At 41.8% G+C, this 25,050-nt stretch overlaps 1 protein-coding gene across 1 annotated transcript; it reads right to left on the bottom strand.

Moving 5' to 3' along the window:
* Positions 1-275: 275 nt before the first annotated feature.
* Positions 276-18,395, bottom strand: PPM1G (protein phosphatase, Mg2+/Mn2+ dependent 1G). The gene is made up of 10 exons (XM_019735379.2): positions 18,071-18,395; positions 5,665-5,734; positions 5,087-5,172; positions 4,614-4,746; positions 3,522-3,934; positions 2,807-2,944; positions 2,083-2,317; positions 1,597-1,726; positions 1,193-1,295; positions 276-886 (listed from the first exon to the last, which is right to left on the bottom strand). The coding sequence occupies exons 1-10, from the start codon at positions 18,188-18,190 to the stop codon at positions 680-682; spliced, it is 1,635 nt and encodes a 544-aa protein (XP_019590938.2). The 5' UTR covers positions 18,191-18,395; the 3' UTR covers positions 276-679.
* Positions 18,396-25,050: the final 6,655 nt, after the last annotated feature.

Genomic DNA, 25,050 nt, shown 5'->3' with positions numbered 1-25,050 from the left:
AAGGGCTGCCTGGCCGGTCCTGACCCCTCCGTAGAGGGACGAGGAAATCACTCCTGACTCCAGGAGGGGGTGGGATGAGCGACGCCAGGCCAGCCTGTCAGCAGCCCTGGGAGTTACAATAGCTGGTCCCCCACTATCCGACAGCTTCGATCCTGCGGGGGACGCACACGCGCAGATCGGGGCTAGGTAGATGCTACCAATGAGGTCAAGCCTGGGGCCCAGGTACCCTGGGTAGCCCAGACAGGACAGCAGCAGAGAATAAAGGACACCATGGGCACGATTAGGTTTTGGCCTTTAGTCTGAAAAAGTGTTGATTGAAAGTGTACAACAGAGGAGCGGGTGCAAGCGGCCGGGGCCATGGAGCCGCCTATAAAAAAGAATGTCCTTAAATAAAGTTCACAGAGTAAAAACCAGAACCGCCAGTCCTTCCCTCCAACACAACAGAGCACAGGCACAGAACTGGTGATGAGCCCCAAGGAGCAAGGAGCAGGCTGGGGAGGACAGCAGAGGCTCCCGGGTTGCTGTGTGGAGGGAGCGCCCTCTGGAATGGGCTGAGTAAAGCCACCCAGCTCCACCCTGCACACCTCACAACCACTGCTAAGGCTAAAGGAAAAAGACAAAACTCAGTCTCAGGTCCGGAGGGCTCAGAAAACAGTCTAGGTGGGCAGGGGTCTGGAAGCTAGTCCCGCTTGGCCTTCTTCTTGCTGTCACTGTTGCCATTTTCTTCAGCGCCCTCAGTAGAAAGCACCTCCTCCAGTTTCCGCTTGCCAATCTCTGGCTGAAGCTCTGCTGTGTTTCGGGGCTTGAAGCAAATGATGATGCAGGTCATGTTGTCACACCCTGTACCGTCCCCAGAAGTGTCGGGTGCCAGGCACTGATCCAGCAGCTACAAAAGGGATGGGGTAGCACAGCTTCAGTGTTTGGATACCTTCTTGGAAACCTTAAGTCCCACTAGAGGGCTGGCCCTGCCAGACAGGGTGGCAAAAGGAGGGAAATCATCAACAAGTATCACCAAACAGCCGATTTGCTAGTCCATGAGGCATAAGGATAAGTCAGGGAAAAGAGGGAAAGTGGAACTTTCTAGTTAGGGCTTAGCATCTGTCACTAAAGAATGATACTCCCAGGCTCTGGTCTTACAGAAAACGTATGCTGTACAGACCAGACACTAACTCTCCTCCACCCTGGGACTCACCTCTTCCACAATGGATGACAATAACCGAAGCTCCCCATTTTCATCACGCTGGCTGATCTTTGATTGAATAAAGTCTATAACTTCCTGGCTGCTCATCACATTCCTGGAGTCAAAAAGCAAGAGTCAGAATACTCTCTAGTCCCGCCAAGGCAGAGTAAAGGAATGTAGCTAGAGGTGACAATCTGGGGCAATGTGAGCACCCACAGAGATTGTCTTCAGCTCTGCCTGAGGCTCGGGGGGCTTGACACCAAGCTGTCTTCCGAGGCTCTAATCCTAGAATAGCTTGAGAAAAGGTGCTGAATGTCACCATTAGAGGGCTGATAAAGCAAAAGCCAACTCAGAGCCCTATGCAGGAAGTAATGCTGAAAAAACAAGGGAATTTTAAGGCATGTGCCAGTGCTCACCAGATGCCATCACAGGCAATGACCATGAATTCGTGGTCGTCAGTGAGAGTCAGCACCTTGATGTCAGGAAGGGCTGAAATCATCTGTTCCTCGGGTGGCAAGTTCTTGTTTCTCTTATAGAAATGGTCTCCTGAAGTAAAGGAATAGTTGGTTGATGAGTAGTCTGGGTACTTCCCACAGACTTGTGTTTGAAGCCTTGCCATTCATTTCCATTCTTTACAAAGTTCCAGAATTGAATGGAACAGTTTTTCTAGTTTCAGCCCGGACTTTAGGTTGTTTAACCTTAAGTAAATCACTAACCTATCTTTTTCATCATCCAGAAATGACATCTATCTTACCTACCTTACAGAGACATTTAAGGACAGGGGTAGTAGATACAAAAGTCATCGGAAAGGTACAGGGCTATGAAGATTAAAGCTTGCTACTACATAATCTAGAACAGAGAAGAAGACCCAGAAGTCTTTCCCATAGTCTTGTGACCCTTACCAATGGCTCTGGAGAGGTTGAGGCCCCCGTTGACTCGCCCATCCATGGTGACCTTGCCACCAGCATTCTTGATGCGTGCTAGCTCTACTTCATCTTCTGGTTTATGGTCATAGGACATGTCTAAAGCTTTGCCAGCCTCAGACACCACACAGCGAGAGTCTCCTGCATTGGCTACAATCAACTGCTTCCCTCGTATCAGAGCCACCACTGCTGTCGTACCACTGTCAGAGCCAGGCTTAAGAGGAAGAAAGAGAGCATCATGGGAGTTTCCAGACACAAGCTCCTCATTAGTGCTCCCCTGACAATTCACCTATGCTTTCTCCTCTCACTAGGACCACCAAGAGAGCGTTAACAAACAGGAGGAGCACAGATTTTAATCTTTCCAAAGACTATACCGTGTTTTCCCGAAAATAAGACCTAGCCCGACAATCAGCTCTAATGTGTCTTTTGGAGCAAAAAGTAATATAAGACCCGATCTTCTAGTAATAGCATTAGAGCTGATTGTCTGGCTAGGTCTTATTTTCAGAGAAAAACAGTAGCATGCTCCCTCTCTTTTCTGAGACAATTCTACCCCAAAGACTTAGTTCCCCTTACAGAATAAATACCCCCCATGACCATGACTTCAGTACTAAGATAACAAGGGGAGCCCCCCCAAATTATAATCAGGGGGATTCACACCTGCCTCTTGGTTTTTCTAAACTCACTGTTCCCCTTCCCCACACACCTCCTCTTTGCCCTCCATCCCAGGCACCATCATCTCTTCCTCCTCTTCCTCGTCTTCTTCAGCCTCCTCGGTGTCATCCTCGTCTTCCTCATTCTCTGCCTCTTCACTGCTGTAGCCATCCTCTTCCTCACTGCATTCCTGCCAGAGGGATGAACCCAGGCCACTGAGACTGGGATGACCTACTGCCCTCCTCCCCTAACTCCTACTCAAAACCAAGAGGCCCTGACTGAACACAGGTCCTCAAAACACTGAAAGATGTACCTCTATGATCATGATGGAAAATTTGGGGGGAGAGGGCCAGGGTGGGTATAACTGATATCCCCAACTGGGCTCGGCAGTCACTAGCAGGAAGCCCTAGGGAAGGCCAGGGCTGTCAGCCAAAAGCACCTTCCAGGCAACGTGACCAGAACATAAGTTATTTAGAAAAGAAAATATCCTAATAACCAAAACCACCACCACCATCTTCTTATTCTCTCTCTAGGAGACACTCTGAAAGGCCAGAACTAGATCTATTTGTTAATGTATCAACAAAGGAAGAGGTAAGAGGGCTAATGGTACTTGTGTTGGTGGAGACAACGAATTCGAGAAAAGCTTAGAATATAGTGGATCTTGGGGGATGATGTCAAAATAGTAGAAGGAAAAGAGTCAAAGCTATGGACTGCCACCCAACAGCTCTCTGCAACTTCCGCATCTGTCTGCCCCCACAAGCCCTTACCTCGCTGTCTTCCTCTTCCTCCTCCGCCTCATCTGACTCATCCTCACTGTCCTCAAAGAACTTGGACTTAGCAACTCGAGGCAGCTTGTCAGAGGCTGAAGAGCAGGAAGGCCCAGCCTCACCCGTGGGAGTGCCAGGCTCACCACCTTGGCCTGCCTCTGTCCCACGTTCCGAGTTGGAGGAAAGGCCTGTGTGGGCCTTGGCTGTGGGGCCATTTTCCTCTGAAGATTCCCTAGATCGGTCCTCAGCTCCTGCCTCCCCATTGAGGCCCTGGGACCCTGGTTCCTCGCCTGTCCCAGGTCCAGCTTTGCTGTGGGGAGCACCCTTGTGACAGTTCTGCCCGTAGCGTGTCAGCAGCTCTTCAATAGTCATGGTGGCCTCTTCATGCAGCAGTGCGGCCTCCTCAGTGTCCACTGCAGGTGAGAGGCGAAATCAGCACCCCCATGCCAGGCTCCTCCGGGGATCAGTCCCGCTCACACCTCCACTGACCCTGCAGCCTGAGTTCCAACTTCTCCCACCATTTCCTACTCCCAAGGCTCCTCTCACTTATCAAGTCTCAGAAAAACACCCTTTTGCTTCCTTCTCAAGTACCATCTGTCCCCATAGACTTCCTTTGGTTTGTCTTTCACCCGCTTCTTAGCCAAAGGAACACTAGTTACTATATTTTCCTTATTACCTCTCAATTTTTATTGGTAAGTTGGAAATGCTATTCTGGCTCAGGACCCAGGGAGCCATAATGCTAGTTCAGGGCTACAGCCCAGGCTTAATGACTAGCTGCTGGGGCTAATGACAGCTCTGGTCTTGAAAAAAAGGTCATGTAAACATTAGTAGGAACCAGAAAGACCCCATCACAATGACAAGAAAATAATGCATACAAAAATGCTTCCAACTATGGCACTAGGCACTCAACAAAGGTTGTCCTTCTCCTTTTCATAACCACCTGTAGTGCCGGAGAACAGGGTCCATTAATGTGAGGACTCGCCAGGTTCCCAGGAAGTCTTCCTCTCTTCTAATTTATATATAAATCAAATGTACTAAAGAATAGTCCTGGAAAATACTGAGTGCCTCTCAAACAAGGGATACCACACTCACCATCATCTTCATCAGCTACTTTTTCTTTTTCATCTTCATCCTCCGTGGGTCGCCCTGCAATCTGTGCCAGCTCCTTAATGACTTCCTCAGTGGTCAGTTTGGCATCGATAGCCAAGAAGGCATCTTCCAAAGCCTGAATATAAGCAAAGTAATATGAGGCAAGTGTAGGAAAAAAAACAGATATAGAATGAATTGGCTGTATACACTCCAGGTCACAGGATGGGATGCAACCTAGAGTGTCATCCGCCACACTAGGAGACACTCATATATATCAATAAAAACAGTTCAGAGACCTGGGAATAACAAGGCAGCTCTAAAAAGGCCAAAGTGGGAATAAGATCATTTTAGGCACAGACTCCTTTAGAAAGACAATGCAGTGAGAAGATAGGTGGCAACGAGAAAGAAAAAGCCAAGTATTGGAAAACAAGGGAAAGCTTATGGAAGTGAAGAATGAACATTGTGGAAAGACAGACCTTCTGTAGCTTCCCTTCTTTGTAGGCCTTCTGATCTTTGATGATATCAGGAAGATATTTGGCACAGTACAAGGCAACTTCCTCCCCTAGAAGAAAGGTAGGTCACCCAGAGCACTGCTTCCCACACATAAAAAGTGATATAATATCTATATGCCATACTGGAGTGAACTCTAAGGGTTGAGGAGATGAACACCTTAGCACAGCTGAAAACTATATGAAAGACAATGTTTGGGAAGTTCTGACTCAGAAAATAGACGTCACCATCACCTCTCTCAGGGCTATATTACTATATATCTTGTCTTTTCTCACTTATATACTTAATTTTCAGTGAAAAGAAAGATAAATACTAATGTAGGAAGAGGCTTTCTTGGATTAAAACAAGGCATGGTCAGATTATGAATCAATACAATATCCTATTGGGAAGGAAGAATGGTAGAATAGAGAAAAACAGCACCAGGCAGGAAATGATACCTGAGGACCAGAACCTTGGAAAGAAAAGAACAAAAGACCTGGTTCTTGTCCTGTAAAGTCCAGAATTGGGGTGTTAGAATGTTACCAGTATAAGCTACTAAAGTTACCTCCATGTCCATCGTAGACAGAAAACATGGCTGTCTCACTGTCTAGCTCAGGAATACAGTTGTGAGCATCCTAGGAAAAAGAAGCACATAATTAGCATTTCTCAAGGTCAGAGGATATTCTTCCTTGTGCACCTCTGGTCACGAGGGTCATGTGCACACCTTAGTCTCACTAACCCTTCCCTAGCTGACCTACATGGCCTAGAAATAAGAAAGGAAGATGGAATGATAAACTAAGGAAAGAAGTACAGGGGAGGGAGAAAGGAAGGAGGGTAGAGGAGGGAAGGGAGGCTGGAAAAGGCAAGGCTGGAGGGAGAGACACGAATCAGGTCACTGCCTCTGCAGCCCAGCAGCCTCAGCCTAGGAGCCCTCAGTCCAGATGGCAGAATGTTTGGCTGCTGGAAATCTAGACCTGACCCTACCCTTTTGGACTTGTGGCAACTATGGGAAGAACCAGAATAAAGGATCTTTAAAGTCACTTCTAGACCCAGTCCATGAATCAGTGAACCTCAAGGAAGAAAATGTTAGAAAAGATGGCAAAATGAGACTGGAGGGCATTACCACCCTGGAAAGTTTCATCCTAATGCAACCTAAGTGAAAGTACTAGAAATATGTAGAGCTATGTACATTTACACTCTGTCCTTGCCCCCAAAACACTATCTATACAAATTATTTTCTTCTTCCCTCAAAATTTAACTCATACAAGAAGTTATCCTCAGGTTAGGTGGAGGACATATTTACAAAAGAGTGTCTTCCCAACAAATAACACTATTAAACTACACTGTGCTTAGTACTTGTTAACTGGAATTTACAATGCCCTATATAATCAGCCTGTCCATCTCCTACCTCCAGCCGGAACTGAAATATCATTCAACTCTGATGGCACAGAACACCCGAAGAGAAGTTTGCAGTGGTCCTGCCACACCAACATTTCGGTTGGAAGTCTGGGCTTGATCAAATTCTTCTAATAACAAGACTCTACTCCCCAAAACTAGTATTCCAAGCTAAGCCATAGTTCAAACAAGACTGTCAGACCTTGATAAAAATGTGCCACAGCTTATTCTGCCCCATCATGGAAAACACAACCTTCCTTTCAGTTACTTTCTACAAACAAAAAGGATATAATCAACTATTTATTTACTTTGATTGATTATTCTTGTGTTAATAGTTCTCCTTTCTCTTCAGGCATTAGCATTTTAAAAGTTCTAACTGTATTAATACTTAGGAAATCTGAATGCAATGGTTCTTCTGTCATCCCTGAAATAAGAGTATACTTTCATTATACAAGTCGAGAAAATAAAAGTTTTGTATTCCCTCTGATTGTCTCCAGGACAAAGTGCCCTCAAGCTAATGGGCCGTCATGGATGGCCCCTGATGGCCTATCTAACTAAGGTCACTGCCACCTGCCTCTTAGCCTCGTCCCAAGGATCTGGAGAGCATCACAGACCAAAGGTCACCTCCCTCTTCCAACCACTCTGCCACCAGCAGTGATGGCCTCCTGTTCCCTCTAAGATGGAGTTTATCTTACTGGGCCTTCCTCGCTTCTCACCACATCAGCACCTTGTTCTCTGCTTTTATGATTGGTTATTTCCCCAGCATCCACTCCCAGTAGTTCTCAGACTTTAATGTGCTTAAGAATTCATTTGTTCATTCACTCATTTGTTCATTCATTCATTCGTCAATCAAATATCTGAGTATCCATTATGTGCAGGATGAGTTCTGAGTGCTTAGGATAAATACTGGTAAATAAAATAAAGACCGGCATTTCATTAAAAACTCACACTCTAATGAGGGATATACACAATAAACACAATAAATAGGTAAATCATATAGAAAAAGTGGAACAAAGTAAGGAGGACTGGCCTGGATTACAGAAAAGCAGTGGGAGAAGTGCATCCGCATGGACCACAGGTAGTGCAGGCGTGCTAAACCCCTAAGAAACTGCACCTCAGTAGTCACTATCTAAGTCATGCTGTTTCTCATTGGCTTCAGCAGAAACAGTTGTGTCATATTAACACTGATTTTAATTGTGTCGATTTTGTAGTGTGGTTTGTTGGCATGGAATTTATGTCCAGTTTTATATTCGTACACATTTAAGTAACATTCAATTAAAATCGTTTTAATAAATTAGTACGTGAGTTCTACAAATATTGCTTTCCTTAAAAAAATATATATATGCATGGAAGATCTCCAAGATATTTTGTTAAATAAAGAAAAGCAAGATGCAGAGTGATATATTTATATATTTGTCTAAGAAGAGGGAGCATAGGAACCCTTGTCTAAGAAGAGGGAGCATAGGAACAGATATTTGTCTTTTCATACTACAAGGATACACCGAGAGTTAATAAAAGCAGTTAACCATGGGAGGGCATGAGGGTGCAGAGGGATGGAAGCGAGACTAAACCATGGAAATGTTTAGCTTTTCCAAAAGTAAATTAAATGTTTTTAAAATTTATTACTAAAATTTGTGAAACTGGTCCAACTAATTCCACTTTTTTGGTAGGGAAGGAGGACTGCGCCTCCTGTCTTCTTGTCCACTTCTTCCCAGTGGAACGAGACAATCCACTGGCCTTTCTCCGTCTGGCAATGCCACTCTAGATCACAGTTGTACCATCTCTTTTGAACCACACCTCTACGCAAACCATCTTTTTGACGTCCTCATCTGTTCCTCAGACAGCATGTGCTCTTGAAGCAGAAGATCTAGCCTCAGTGAACATATGAAAAAATGTTTAACTTCAATTGGAAGCAAATAAATCATTAAAAACAAGAAAATATCCTTTTGTGCAAGTTAGGTTAAAAAAGATTAATATCCAGTGGTAGTAAGAGTGAAGTAAAAACACATTCTCATATCCTTATCATCAGGAATATAAATTAGTACAGCTTTCTTGGAGGGCAGTTTGGTAATATGAGCATGTATCAAAATTTAAAATGTCCATGCCCTTTGATCTAGTAATTCAACTTCTAAAAGTTTATTTTATGGAAGTAATAAGAGTATAAAGATATATATATATATATGTATAAAGATATATATGTGTATATATATACATATATACATACATATACAAATGCTCATTACAGCATTATTTATAACAGAACAATTAAAATTACAACCATCTAAATTTCCATGAATAGATTAGATTACAAATGGTACATCCCTCCTCCAGAATGGAACATATGAAGCTGTTAGAAATGATGAATATATGTTAATTTGGAAATGAGTTCACAATATATTAAGTGATAAAAAGGAAAAAAAAAAGTACCTGTATGTATACGCTAGAAGTCCAGAAGATCACTTATCAAACAGTAGAGAGTGAGATTTGGGTAATATTTTCTACATTTTAAAATTTTTATATAATAAGTCATATTGTTCCATTCTGAATAATAATGACAACAAAACAAACCTATGAATTAGCCTTGAGTTGCCAAGCTACCATGTACTTCATGATCTCTGGACAGCTATCCCTTTGTGTGCCTCAATTTGATCCTCCCTAACGTGGAATAACAACATCTACCTAACCCACATCACAGGAATATTGTGAAGATGATGCAAAACATATAAAAGTGCTTTGTAAACTGGATTTTAACACAGATATTCTGCTGAACTTTAGCACCTGACTCACAGTTTTCTTCTGTCCTTATTCTCAAAAAGGAATGCCCACCATAAAGATTCATCTCATGCCCTGAGGTCTCAGCTCCTAGAACTACTCCACGTTATCTTCTCCTCCACTTCTTGGGGAGGCTTTGAATCTAGATTATCACTTGGAACTGCTTTACCTTCTCCAAGCACTGCAATTTCTCCCTTTACATCTCTGCTCATAGACTCCCTACCTTTAGCCTTGCTTTCTTTCTCTCTGTCCCTTTCTGAGCCAAAGCCAAGTATTTCAACTGTCTCAGCAATCCAGAAAACCTCGTCCAACCTTGTATAACCTGACCAACTGCTTTCTTTACCCCTGAATCTGAGCCATTGGGTGTTGTAGTCATAAGATATCATGAAATCATGTTGACTGTGGTCACTACTTCCATTCAGCATTTTTTTTCCTGTATTCTCCACTGACTCTTTTTTTTAACTTTTGATTATTTTAAGTGTGTTTTTCCAGGACCCATCAGTTCCAAGTCAAGTAATTGTTTCAATCTAGTTGTGGAGGACACAGCTCACACTGGCCCGTGTGGGGATCGAACCGGCAACCTTGTTGCTAAGAGCACCACCCTCTAACCAACTGAGCTAACCTGCCGCCTCTCCATCAACTCTTAAATACATTAACCACAGCCATTCACAAACCTTGCCCACACTGTTGAAGTTATCAGTGTTCTTTTCTTTTTACTCTTAGCAGATGAGCTAACCTCTTTCTTTACTTAGATCAAGGTCGTATTTCATGAACTACTTCATCTTCCCTATTCTACCTCAAAATTTCTCCGCAAAATTTATCTAATCTCCCCTTCCCTTCTGCCTCAAAAGTAGTATTTCTCCTCTTTCTAGATTAACATTTCCTCTTAAACCCCTTATCTTCAAACTCTTCTCCTTCAAGATCTTACTCAACCAAGCAAGCAATAACCTTAACAGCAACCCAAATAGCTATTTTACCCAAGCATTGGATATAATCCAATAGTACAAATCATGTCAGCTTTCTTGAAAGTACTCTTGGATCCTGTGAAAAACTGCAGTTCTATACCTCCAAATACCTATTTCTATTGGGTGTCCCTTCACTTCAAACTTAACATATGTAAAGAGGAACTCAGCAGTCTCCAAAAAATATCAGAGCTTCCCTACAGGTCTTATTCCTGTAGATGGAATTTTAACTCTCCCCAGCAACACCAATTACAGGTCCTCCTTGACTTCCTGGCTGTCTTCCATCATCCACACTGAGTCCTGCTGAGTTTTCCTCAGTGACTCTGTTCCTAGATTATGTTACTCTTAATAGTGTTTTAATTCCTCACCTATCTCTACTCTCTGGCCCTTGTAATCCAGCCTACATACACCTAGCTGCCAAATTAATCTTCCTAACATAACATTTTATTGCTAGAACCTTCAATGGAGTCTACTGCATATAAGGTTGACTCCATACAACTTAAACCAGCAATTTAAGGCACTCAATCACCATTCCTACCCATCTCTACAATCCAGTCTCTTAGTTCTCATAACCATTCCCCAAAAGAAACTACTCCACTCTTGACACTGACCACACCAGCCCAGTATACGTAGTAAACATGTTTGCCTCAGTCTTTCCTCCTATCCCTCCTTCTAATACTCTTTTTTCTCCCACTATCCTCCTCCTCATTTGTCTGTTATACTCTTTCCTTAAGGTCCAATTAGTCTCACCACCTCCAAGAGAGCTTTCTGAATCACACCAATACTGTATGACCATTCCCCCCCTCTAAACTTTTACTATTTATTGCCTCTACCAATAATTTGGCACTCAGTATATGCTATCTTGTATTGTTATCCAACATTCCACGGAGGAAAAGGGAGTCCTAGGTCCAAAACTAGATTGTAAACCAACATGAAAGCAAAGACTGTTTTAAATTTCCTCATAGCTCGGGGGCCTAACATTATGTTCTGCAACACAGAAGGACTTCCATGTTTGCACATATGGTGAGTTCCCAGGTGGCCTCAGGACAAATACCTTAAGAATATCCCCCTTCTTCATTTCCTAACCCAAACCCACAGATTATATCATATCATAACACAATAACCACTGAGATGGTCTGGAAGAGATAACTCTGAATATGCAGGTCACCTGAGTCAGGGCTCTTAGGCCTTGCCTTACTAAATCATGTATCACACAGCCTCTTCCAAACAATCAATGGATCTATATTGATAAAGGCCTGGTTATCCTCCTGATGTCAATCTCCTAAGGTTATAAATATAGCCACAAACAAAATATACCTGTATTGTTGAACGAACCATCTGGATTTATGATATATAAATTTATCTACATCTTTACAAATCAAGATAAAAAATCTGAAGGTGATTGGGAAAGAAATTATGGTTTGGTATGACTGACTTTTTAAATGATATGCATGTATTACCACTGTGCTCTAGACTTAATGTTTTGTGTCCCCCTGAAATTCCTATGTTGAAATGTAATCCCCAATGTGATGGTATATGGACATGAAGCCTTTGGGAGGTCATGAGGTAAGAGCCCTCACGAATGAGACTAGTGCCTTTATAAAAGAGACCTCAGAGAACTCCCCTGCCTTACGAGGACACAGCTAGAAGACAGCTGTCTACGAACCAGGAAGTGGGCACTCACCAGATACCTTGATCTTGGACTTCCCATCACAGTCTCGAAGAGATATTTGGATACCCATGTTCATAGACACAAGGTAGAAACAACCCAACTGTCCACCAACAGATGAATGGATAAACAAAATGTGGTATATACCATATAACAGAATATTATTCTATTTTCTTAAAAAGGAAAGAAATTGTGACACGTGCTATAATATGGATGAACCTTGAAGACATTATGCTAGGTGGAATAAGCTAATCACAAAAAGATCTGTCTTTATATCAGGGGATTTTATATGGGTGATACGTTTCAACACATGAACTTTAGGGGGATGCAAAACATTCCATCTATAGCACAGTGGTAATACATGCACATAATTTTAAAAGTCAGTAATACGAAGATGTAATTTCCTTTCCAACCACTTAAGAGTAGTCAAATTCATAGAAAGTAGAATGGTGGTTGCCAGGGGCTGGGAGGAGGGGGAATAGGGAGTTACTGAACGGGTATAGTTGCAGTTTGCACGATGAAAAGCGTTCTGGAGACTGGTGTACAACAACATGCTTAACACTGCTGTACTGTACATTTAAAATGGTTACGGTGGGAAATTGTGTGTTATGTGTATTTTACCACAGTTGAAAATTTTATCTATCTATCCGTTTGTTTTTTAAAAACAACAACAGGGGCGGCCACTCGGCTCAATGGTTAGAGCGCAGTGCTCATGACACCAGGGTCGCCGGTTTGATTCCCACATGGGCCAGTGAGCTGCACCCTCCACAACAGACTGAAAACAATAACTTGACTTGGAGCTGAGCTATGCCCCCACAACTAGACTGAAAACGACTCGACATGGTGCTGATGGGTCCTGCAAAGACACACAGTTCCCCAATAAAAAAATTTTTTTAAATAAAATAAAAACAAGAAGAAAAACTTCCCACAAAGAAAAGCCTAGTCTCAGATGGCTTCACTGGTGAATTCTACCAAATATTTAAAGAATACTAATTCTTCATAAAGTCTTTCAAAATATAGAAGAGGAGGCAACACTTCCCAACTCATCTATGAGGCCAGTATTATCCAGATACCAAACCAGACAGATACAAGAAAACTACAGATTTAATAATATTAAAATAGTAACATTCCTCAATTGATCTACAGATTAGCACAATCCCTATCAAAATCCCAGGTGCCTTTTGTACAGAAATTGACAAGCTGACCCTAAAGTTCATATGGAAATGCAAGGGATTCAGAAAAGAAACAAGAAAAAGAACAAAGTTGGAAGCCACACTTCCTGGTTTGAAACTTACCACAAAGCTATAGTAACCAAGACAATGTGCTATTGGCATAACAATAGGTATACAGACCAATGGAATGGATCTTCAACAATGATGTTAAGCTAATTCAATAAGGGAAAAGAATAGGCTTTCAACAAATGGTGCTGGGACTAGATAGATAGCCACATGCCAAAGTATGAATTTAGATCCTTTCTTTACACCACACACAAAAAACAACTCAACTCAAAATGGGTCACAGACCTAAATGTAAGAGCCAAAACTATAAAAATTTTGATACACTGGACTTCAAAATTAAAAACTTTTGTGATTCAAAGGACACCAACAAAGCAGAAGGCAGAGTGGGAGAAAATATTTACAAATCCTATGTGATAAGGGACTTGTAACCAGAATATTGAAAGAACTCTTACATCTTAGTAAAAAGAGAAAAAAAGACAACCCAATTAAAAATTGGCAAAGGATCTGAACAGACATTTCTCCAAAGTTATATAAATGGCCAACAAGCACAACAAAAGATGCTCAAACATCATTAGCCATCAGGGAACTTCAATCAAAACTACAATGCGATACCATTTCTCCTACACTGACTAGGGTGCTACAAGAAAAAAAGGCAGATAAGAACGAGTATAGGGAGGTTATGGAAAAACTGACACCCTCACATATTGCTGGTAGAAATGTAAAATGGTAAAACCACTTTGGAAAATAGGCAGTTCCTCAAAATGTTAAACATGAATTTATTACATGACCCAGCAATTCCGCTCCTAGGTATATACTCAAGAGAAATAAAAACTTATTTCCACAGAAAAGCTTCTACATGAATGTTCGTAGCATCATTATTCATAATAGCCAAATATGGAATTCTAAACATCCATCAACAGATGAATGGATAAACAAAATGGCCAGACAATGAAATATTCAGCCATAAAAATGAATGAAGTCCTGATAGACTGATGATACGACATGGATGACCCTTAATAATAGCATGTTTAGTAAAAGCCAGGCATAAAAGGTGACATATTTATGATTCCATTTATATGAAATGTTCAGATACCCAAATCCATAGAGACCTAATGTAAATTAGTGGTTGCCAGGGGTTAGAGGATGGGCGATAGGGAGTGACTTGGTAATGGCTACAAGGTTTCTTTTTGGGGTTATAAAAAATGTTCTAAAATTATTAGTGGTAACAGCTGTAGAACTCTGTGAATATATTAACCATTGAAAAGCACACTTTAAATGTATGTGGTATGTGAATTATATCTCAAAGTTGTTTAAAAAGTGGTCTATACATACATACATTTTTAAATACTATATATGATTAAAAGTTGATATACTCCATCTTTGAACTAGATGTAGAGGGAAACAGAAAAAAAACTCCTCTGGAATCAGTAATGAGTCTGTAACGTGCCATTAAACATCAGTGATGCTTTAACTTCAGTTCTAAAGATTTGTGCTCCCCAGAAAGTATAATTTTAATAGAGGCTTAAAATGGGAAGAGACTTGATCAAGTCTGTTAAATTTCTATACTCAAAATCAAGTCCTTAACTCTCAAAGTGCAATTCCAAGATGATAACCCAACAGAGGATCAAGGGTGGAGAAGTAGTAGTATTAACAACTGCTAGAGGATTGGGCAAGAAATAATTTATGTAAAATATTCCTGAAATCTTGATGAATAAGTTCTGATTGCCCCTCAAGTCAGTAACTTAAGAACTTATAAAGGAATAGTATAGTAGAAATCAATTTCTCCATGGGCATAACTTTGATATCACTTTATACTAACCTTGAATTAGGTTAATGAAGAAGACGTACTGCATGTTAATCAAATGAAAAGAATGCCATTTTATATAAGTTGCTTAAATGTATCCTAGACAAAGGAATTCTGACCTGGTTCAGTAAGTAAAAAGTGCTTTAAGCTACAGAGACGAAACACTAATCTGAGGATCAGACATAAATGTTCTTCAGCCTCAGAAGCCCTCTCTCAAGTGGAACCCCACGGCATGCTTGAGAGGCAGCTCATTTTAGTTTTCCCCATTAATATAATGATTGAAACTGTCATGCAGCTATCTTAAGGATTTTCTGCTCAACATTATCCATATTCAATTCTAGGTGACCCTCAATGACCATTAATAACCCTGCTTTTATATGGCAGTGAACAGCTAGCCTACTCAAAATTATATTCTAGGTATTGATACTGCCTTTAAAAAAGGCAAACATAACTTACAGAATTAAAAAAAAAAAATCCTAACTCCCCATAGAAAGCAATTTTGTCACTCCGGAGAACCTCACAACCAAAAACTACAAGTACCTTTGTCCCTTTAAGACTGCATCAACTAGAACTGTTTTCAGATTGGACTTAATAGCCACCAAAAACACAGAGCCTTTCCATATATATTTCTCAGGCACCCTTCCGCAACCTACCTCATAGCCCCCAAAATACATACCTCAACCAGCTTGAGGGTCCCTCCAAACCATGAAGAAGGAGGAAGGGAAGGGAACATCAACTGTGGTATTTTGATTACCCCTCCTCAAAACACCCTGGTTCCACAGCAACAGGGGCTGGAGAGAGGCAGAAAGTATAAAATGCCAGCTGTTGATAGTTGACATCCGTGCCTCAAGAGAAGGGATAAAATAATACTCTCTAAAGCTGAATTTATGCGTCAGGATTTTAGCAACCTTTGTAATGTGTATTAGTGTAATAAACGTACCTCAACTCAATCATTAGGATCAAGCAAACAGGCTTAATTGGTGGAATTACACCCTAAAGGTTAAGAGGAACAGAAGTACACTTTGTGAAAAGGTAAGATTCACAGGTAAGAGTCTAGAAGTCATAGTTATTTTCTTGTCATTCCAAAGAAACTATCATATACATTGGGGAGAAAGGAAACAAAGCCAGAAGGAAAAGTATTGAGGAAGCAGACAAGCATCTCAAACAGGGCTTCAAGAGGATTTGATTAGGTATTTTTAACAATTCAAAGGTAAATTCAGAAACAACGTAAAAGGAAGATTTTAAAACCCTGAGTGGTTACCTCTCAGGAGGAACATTAGGATCTAAGGACTAGTCTAACAAGATCTCTAAAAATCAAACAGCCCCTGATGAAAGTCATTTTCTAATTACCAGAGGAGAAATAAAGGGAAATGCCCTGCAGAGAAGAAGCAAAGAGCACAGAATCACTAGGCAAATAACTTGGAAAACTGAATATCCAAGCAACTCAATTCATAAAGAAAACTAAAACAGAGTACTAAAGAAATGGAAAAACCACAGCAAAGAGGAAAATGGAAAATACAGAATGAGGAACCTGAAGGAAAAGCCTTACTGAGATGAAAGTCACCTCAAATCTTACATTAACAGAAAATACCATAGAAATAGAACCTCCAAACTACCAACTAACCCAAACCCCAGCCTTGCATAAATGTTTTCCTTTTCAAACTATATCCGGATATTTCTAACAGTCAATTACATTTACCAAGCACCCAGTAAGCTTGATACTGTGCACCAGTGAAATATGAACATTATACTTCAGGTTAACACAGATGACAAATGTTTAGCGTCTTGGAACAATTTCATCCTAGAAATTCTTTCCACTAAAGCACAAGTGTCCTAACCTTTCTCTGCCTCAACTTCTGAGTTGTAAAATGTAGGAGCCAAAATGAGATTAACTATAGGATCCCCTCCTATCTTGAAATTTATACCTAATGATAGAACTGTTTTTAAAGTCTGCTGTGGGTATAAAATTTGAGTACGAAACAAACCTTTAAGTTTACATACTGTCATTCCAGAGCTAACCACAGGGAGGAGAGAGGGATTTGAAGAAATTCCCAAGGGAGACAGTATTTGGCTGTTACCTGAAGCCCACCTATTAAGTGGATAAACCCTCAATCCCACACATAATTAGAGCGTTTCCCTGGCCCCTCTGCTTAGATCAAACAATTCTCTTTACAAAAACACATCTTACACGTCTTTCTTCCTTTCCTTCCTACCATAGTTTTCCCTGTTCTCCTTTGTAGTTTCACATCCATTTTGCCCATAGTACTCCTTTTTATCCAGACTTTTCCCCTTTAACCAGTGACGTTTTCTAGAAAAGAAAATCAGTTCTCTGCAGGTTAAGACAAAAATATACTGATGAAATTATTGAAAAATCATGGAAACTATTAACAAGCACAGGCAAATGACAAATTACTGAGTAAGTTTTCGAAAAATCCCGACAATATATCAGGCATATTTAAAAAAAACGAAAAAAAAAAACGGAGTACTACTGACTCGTTTCAAGTTTTCCAAAGGCTGTAAAAGGCCCTGATGAGAATCAAACGAGTGACAATTCTTGGAGGTCAGGTGGAACCTTCTGAAATTAACATGCGGTGCCCAGGGCCAGGCAACTAGGCGTTAAGAACTTGAAACAGGCTACGTGCCCCGGCTTTCTTTCACTGTCAAACTCCTCGCCCAACGAAGCCTCTCACGCATTTAATTTTTTTTTAATTTAAAGTACCGTCATTCACATCTATTCGCCTAATCCCTCGCAAAAGTAAATGAATAAATAGTCCCTCTTTTCATCTTTACTCCCACACAAAACGTCACACCGTTTATGAGCCTAGAGGGCTGTGTTGGCACGAGAGCGATGGCGCGAAGGCACGGGGAGAGGGCAGTCAGTGGGCGGAAGGTGCCTCTCCCCACATGGCCAAAACCTCGCCGCCAAGCTGGCCACAAGCATACGGTCCCCAAGCACCGGCAGCAACCTCTCGGCACCAGGCCCGGTCTTGGTGCCGCCCCCCCAAACTGCGGCTGAGGCCGCAGTCTCTCAATTTGGACCCTTCCCCAGGAATAACCCCATCCCCCCCGCTCCCTTTTTCCAACGGGTTCCCGCCCTACAGCGGCCAGCCTGTGGGCCCCTCCCGCCTCACCTCCATGGAGACACGCCAGCCTTGCATGGCGGAGAAGCCGTAGGGTAGCGGCAGGCGCGGTGCGCCAACCCCGTCCCCGGAGCACTTCACCGTGTTGGGCTGGGAAAGGTAGGCACCCATGGCGGCGGCTGGCCGGCGGCCTCAGGGCAGGTGAGCGGGCCGCGACCCGTGCCGGAGCCGGGAGCGCTGCGGTCGCGTGTGGCAGGAGCGGCTTCAGCGGCGCGGCGACGCAAGGTGCCGGTAAAAGGCGCGAGGCCGGCCAGGAGGCGGTAACGGGACTAGAAACGGAGACGGAGCGGAAGCGGAAACGGCGCCGCTCCAGACCCCGCCCGGCCGGCGCGGCGCGGCGCGGCACGGCGCTGCAGGCAGTCATTTCCTTAGCAACTCGCCCCGCCCGCGGGGACAACGGCCCGCCCAACCGTCGCTGCCGCGAGACGGGCGCGGCCACGCCCACCAACGGCCGCAGCCTGACTACCCCGGCCCCCAAGGCGGCTGGTCTTGCGTAGCTGTCTCCTGCTGTCCCCCGTGTTTGCTCCACTACCCTGGTCTCTCGCATGTTTGTGTGAAACTCTTTTGTTTGGGACCCGGCGCTTCCGGTCCATCTTCTAGTGTGTCAGACCTCCCCCCACACCCCGCCTCCACCGCACCCTCAGACTCCGCAAACCCCGGCCGATTCAGTTCAGTTAAAGTTGACTAGCTTTTCCAAGCGCACGAAGTACCTGGCCAGGCCTTATGAGGCCTGTACGAGGAGAATGTGGGAGAGTCTTTTCTGACAAAAGAGAAAACGACCTCTATGACAGCAGTCGAGTTAATGCAGTGCAGAAATGTTTGGCACATTTTATGCTAGATGGGAAGAAATCAAAGGCGAGGAGGACGCACTGTTGCTTGAATCCTCAGGAGCGCGTTATGCTGGGGGGAGAAAGGAATAACGTTAGGAGGTTGCAGGGGTGAGGAAAGACTGTAAAATGCATTGGGGAGGATTTTTCAGGAAAGTGATTGGCCTCGTTGGAAAGTGATTTTAAGTATTAGTATTAAATAAGGATAAAGATGGTAGTAAGTGGCAAGCAAGATGGGTGACTTGGACCTCACTGGTATCCTGGTATAGCATGTTAGGGCTGTTAGTCTAGTCTTTGTGTGCAGTATAGATGGCGGGGGCGGGGGGGGGGGGGACAGGCTCTGGAGAATAATTGGTTAAAAGGCTCTTAAATCCAAGCATGAGGTGGGAAGGCTGAGACTAGGGTGGTGGCAATGGGAATAGAGATGAAGGAACAAATTAGACAATAAGAACTCTTAGCAATAGATTGGATTCAGGGGATGGAATGAAAAGGGAAAATTCTCCAAACTATAAACAGATTGATTCTTTTAAAATACGAAACTAATGGCTTCCTCCTGCTCTTCAAGAGACCTACTCCAAATTCCTTAACATAGTTTACCAGACCCTTCATGCTTGAACCGATTGTAGCATGTCTCTCCTGCTTTCCATTTCCACTACCACTCAGTGCTTCAGCAGTGTCTTTGGGTTCCTCTAAAGCTGCGTTTTCTCTTCCCATGTGGTCACCCATGGAATAAACCTTCCCACCCCACCCCCACCCTTTTATCATCACTTCCTTCGGGAAGTCTACATTAGTTTGGGTCCCCACTTGTTTTTTTTCCTGATAGACTATAAATCTTTATGAAGGCAAAAACTCCATCAAATTTACTGTTGTAAACCCCGCCAGCATCCCTAGCATAATTCTTGTATGTGCTCAACAGTATTTAAATATTTATTGAATGAATGAATGAACACCAAGGTTTTGACCTTGAATGACAAAAACTGTTGGAGCCATTAACAAAATGGTGTGGTGGTGAGAGGGTACTAGTTTGGGGAGCGGAGGAGGGGGAAATGGTTTGTTCATTTTAAGGTGACAACTACATACACAAACATTGAAAATATTGGATTGAAGTTAGACTATATGGGTAGAAGAAGATGTTAATTAGGCCTGTAGGTCATCATGAACCTGGATGGGATTTCTGACAAAGGCAGTGTAAAAAGAACATAAGCCTCTTGTCTTTTTTAATTTTTTTAAGAATGAAAAAAGCATGAGTTTTGACATAATATTACCTACGTGGTCTTTCACAAGTGACATATTCTCTCTCAGGCTCAGTTACTCATCTATAAAACAGACATACAATACGTACTTTTCCAGATTGCTTTGGGGATAAGAGAAGCTGAATATAAATTGCCAAGTTTGCATAAATGTTATATTGTTAGTCAACCAAAAGACTACCATTGGTTAAGTATCCATAAACACATGCTAAATAAGGGATGGAAATAACATTAAATTATTCAATGATGTTCACAAAAAATAGATTGCCTGAAACAAAATGGAAGACAAATAGACAAAGAAAAAGGTGGAAAAGAAAATATGACTCAAGGAAAAAGTGAGCCATTGGGAGAGCAATGGTGTGTCAGAGAGGGGAAATGGAGATACTAAGGGGGCTCATGAAAACAGGTGGGAAAAGAGACAAAGAATATGAAGATTATCCTCTCCCCACTCCATCCCCACTTCCCCCCAAACCACTACAGTATACTTCCAAGAACACAAACAAAGGTTTCATGCTTTGATAGAAAAAAAAATGTTTTTAATGAAATAAAAACCCAAAACATTGTATTCTCAGATTGGTATTCCTGAGTCTGTCTTTAAACTATGCTAGTTTAAACTATGCGTTTCAAAAATCTGCCTAATCGAACACAGTAACAAAAGCGGCTCCTGAAAATCTCTGTTAGGGGCTGGACTGAATGAAAAAAAAAGGGGTCTCTAAAATATATACCAAGTTCATTCTACAACAAGGGATAAAGGTATGGGATTGGTTTGTTGTGGATAGAAAATAACAAATTCTAAGCATCTGGTAATTCTTACACATATTCACAATTATATATCCCAGTATCACCTTTGCTTTATTTTTTAAAGAAATCACTAGATTGATTATATTTTCTTGTCTCTCAAATTGGTCAAACATCAAAGATAAATTGAAAATATGAGGCATTTTTAAAATCTCTTTTGTCTGTTTCTATTAGCTTCTCATGAGCCTCTTTCCAGTTACCTCTCAAAACGGAAAGGAGAAAAGAGGAGGAGGTGATTTAAGCCTGTGTTTTTCAAATATGAGAAATTGTGAACCACTAAGACATATTTCTATAGATTCCAAGGAATTCAAGGGATCCCAGGCCAGGCAACACTGCCTTAAAAGTTGAATGCTAACTTCAGAGTATCATGTGACACCAATTCAACTGTAAACTTAAACACAAGATCATTCAAAAATATAAAGTGTTCATTCAGATGATCCAAAATATGCTAATATGCTTATATTATAAAACTTAAAGCACAAAGTTTTAAAATTCTCACGGAAGACTCATAGCTCCTTGGAAATACAAGACTCCCAGCGGGTAACAGACCACAGATTGAAAAACCCGACTTGCATATGGAGGATGTTAAGTGAGGAGAGAATGAGAAAAGAGAATTTGGGAAGTAGGTTCTCTAGACTCCCCCCTGCCCCAGGCTTTTCTTGAGGTTCCTAAATCTGATTTTGACCCTTCATGTAAACTTCCTTCACATCCTGTTTCTGATGACATTGTATTAGTTATAAAATATTACCTTTGGAAGCTCAGCAGTTTTGATACTATATTCTTTCCTGTGTGTGATTAAATGTGAAAGATTGGTTCAAGGAAGGAAAAAAAAGTATGGGGGGGTAAGATTTAGGGCTTAAGAAAGAAAAAATACAGATATTTTAAGTTACTAGTAAAGAGAGGGGAAAGAGTCCATTTCTGAGGTTCTAGCCTAGGCCAGACTCCTCTTTGTAGTCATAAATTTTAAAGGGTGCCCAATAAATAAAACTTTTATATTGTAGTCTTATATTTCTAGAAGGTAAGACATAAATTCATTTGGAAGCAATCTACCTTTTCTCAGGGACATCATTAGCATGGGTCCTCTATACATACATAAAGATAATTGTGGAATGACCATTAACCAAAATTCAGATGTTTCAGACTGAGATCCTGGGGTTAATTTATTTATTACTAATATAAATTATGTCCTTCGCAAAACGGTGCCCTTCCAGGGAGAGAGAGAGATCACTTCTTTCCCCTAAATAAGAGTATGAACTGGATGTCTCTTAAAATCCTTGTTTGTTTTCAGGAAACTTATGTATGTTTTTATCTGTTTGCTCACAGGTGATCACAAAACTGGAGCCATCCTGAAGAGGGTGCCAATGGTTCCTTCGTACCTCACATAAGAGAACTGGCCTGAACCACTGGTATCTCACAAGTGGTGTTATGTAAAGCCAAATTATCCCAAGTCTGGAAAGTGTCAATGACTCCTGGGATTGCATTAACCAGGCCAAGGTGGAGGTGAGTTTTTCCCCCTAAGGAAAAGATAATCAATTCTTCAGTGAGACATTCTAGAGTGGAAAGAAGCAGGCCTTGAACTGAAAAAGAAAGACTTTCTTTTGGACCCATGCCTATTGCTGGCATTAGGATTTCAAGATGTGACAGTCTGGAGAGTCCTGGGGGTGAGGGGGCGGGGAATGGGCAGGTTGAGTTGGCTCTGCCTTATCAGGAATCTGAAGAATAGCCACTTCTAGTGGCAATAGTGGACTACTCTTTGTTTTTATGTCTGTGCCTCTGTATCTTGTTAAATAGCCTGGACTGAGCTGAGCTTTGGGGAATAAAGTGAGGAGATCTTTATGCATTGGGATGGGGGCCGTGTGCAGAGCCTGGAGGAGAGCTGGCAAAGTTCAAGAGCAGCAGTGGTTTGGAACAAGGACCCCTGCAAAAGCAGTAGTAATTTCCAGGGAAGATATGTGGCTCACTTAACCATTCCTTAGGGATTCCTCAAAATCTTTTGGTAAGACAATTCCTTTGCCATACTGGTTGCTGAGAACTGAGGACACACAGTTGAGCCTGACAGATTGGTCTAAGAAAACCATGGTGTTAGAAAAATCCTGCTGCTTCTTGTAGTCAACACAAGGGCAAAATTCTTAACTGAGGCTCATGTCCAAAGTAACAAATGACCTCACATTTGTAATCACTTGGCTCTACAATTTGCTAGGGACTAAAGAACAAACAGCATTAAAAGGAAATCTGCCATCTGGAATCCTGCTACCCTGTCCGCCAAAATGGCTTTTCCTCCACTGGAAAATTGTTCCGTCTACTCCTCTCAAATGGTTCTTTCCTCGACCTTGATAGGATCCTCATGTGTATGTTTTAGCTCAGTACTCAGCCAAAATCTTGAGAGGATCTTTCTGCAGAGCTCTGTAGTTCTGTCTGTGTGTAGCTCCATTCTTTCCGGTACTCTGCCCTTGGCCTCCCTGAACTCCAAGCTCTGTCTTCTCCATGCAGTGTGATGGTCAGGCTCTGTTTGGGTTTCCTCTCTCTACAAAGTGGCCTGAAAACTCTTTCTAGGCAGAAGCTGAGGTCCTCTTAGGATTCACTTCATTTGTTTCTCTTCTCTCAGGGATCACTATCCTGTGTTGCCTGTTATCCAATGTCTGAAAACGATTGCTTCATAGATTTTGTCCAGGTTTCTAGATGATTAAGGCAGGAGGATAAATTTGGCCCCTGTTATACCATGATGGTCAGAAGAGGAAGTTTTCCCAATTTTATAAATTGTTATTTATAAATAGGTCTTTCAGTGAGATTGTATGGGTGTTTTCTTAAATCTCTTAATTGTTTCTGCTATATCAAAATGTATTTTGACCTCAATCTTGAATTCTAAGTTCACAGGGAAGTCTTTTATCAGTCTGACTGTTGTTTCATAGGTAATCTGGGTTTTTTTCTCTCCTATTTCTGGTATCTTTTATTTCTCTTTATCTTTGATGTTGTGCAATTATCTCTATGATGTGCCTGTGTTTATTTTATTAGTACTAAAAGATTATTTTTTAAATTTGAGGACTGATGTCTTTCATCAATACTTCAAAATTTATCACTTATATTTTCAAACACTGTTTTACCATCATTCTCTTTATTTTCTTCTAGAACTCTCATTATATATGTTGGGGTTCTCGATCTATCCTCCCTCTCTCTTAACTATATAATATGTGTGTGTGTGTGTGTGTGTGTGTGTGTGTGTGTATCCTCGTGTCTCTGTGCTGTGTTCTGGGTGAATTGATTTATTCTCTCTTCAGTTATACCCAATTTAGAGCTCTCATTAACTTTTTATTTTCACTATTTTGTTTCTCTTAGTCCCAAACAAATCAGGCAAGGAGTTCCTTTACTTGTATTCGGAGAGGGCTTTGTCACTCTCTGCCCAAGCTTGCTCCAAAAATAAAAAGTGCCCTTATCAGATTCTCTCTCTAGTTTTCTCATTTACTCTCTCAAGAATGTTCTCCCTGGAGAGTCTCTTCTCTCCCAGATGTAAGAAACCTTGTAAAAACAAAGATTAAATTTCAAACTGAAAAGCCAGATGTGAGGTAAAGGGAAGAAAAATAACACCTATGTTGGAAATCTTCAACTCTCCCTGTGTTAAAAAGTGAGGCATATGTCACAAAACTTGGAGTGGAAAATCATAGGATTTATGGTCCAATTTCCTATCTTCTGAGACTGGAGAGTCAGAGAAAAAGAGAGTTCAGTCTTCTCTGAACTGTTCTTCCAGCCCTTCACTGCTAGTTGATTTCCTATTCATCCTTTGACACCCAGGTCAAACAGGCACCAGCCTTGTTGCCTGTGAGACCCTATGAATTAGTTTCCTATAGCTGCTGTAACAAATTACCATAAGTTTGGTGGCTTAAAACACCACAGATTTATTCTCTTACAGTTCTGGAGGCCAGATGAAATCAGTTTCACTGGTATAAAGTGAAGGTGTCAGCAGTCCTGGTTCCTTCTGGGGGCTCTAGGGAAGAATCCATTTTCTTGCCTTTTCTAGCTTCTGGAGGTTGCCTGCATTCCTTGGCATCACTCCAACCTCTTGCTTCCGTGGTTACATTTCTTCCCTTTTGTACTTAAATCT

This window comes from Rhinolophus sinicus, chromosome 2 (genome assembly GCF_057876585.1).
Source record: "Rhinolophus sinicus isolate RSI-liver-muscle chromosome 2, RSI-T2T, whole genome shotgun sequence".
NCBI lineage: Eukaryota > Metazoa > Chordata > Mammalia > Chiroptera > Rhinolophidae > Rhinolophus > Rhinolophus sinicus.
The sequence above is the reverse complement of the archived record's forward strand: the minus strand, read 5'-3'. Positions and strand labels throughout refer to the sequence as shown.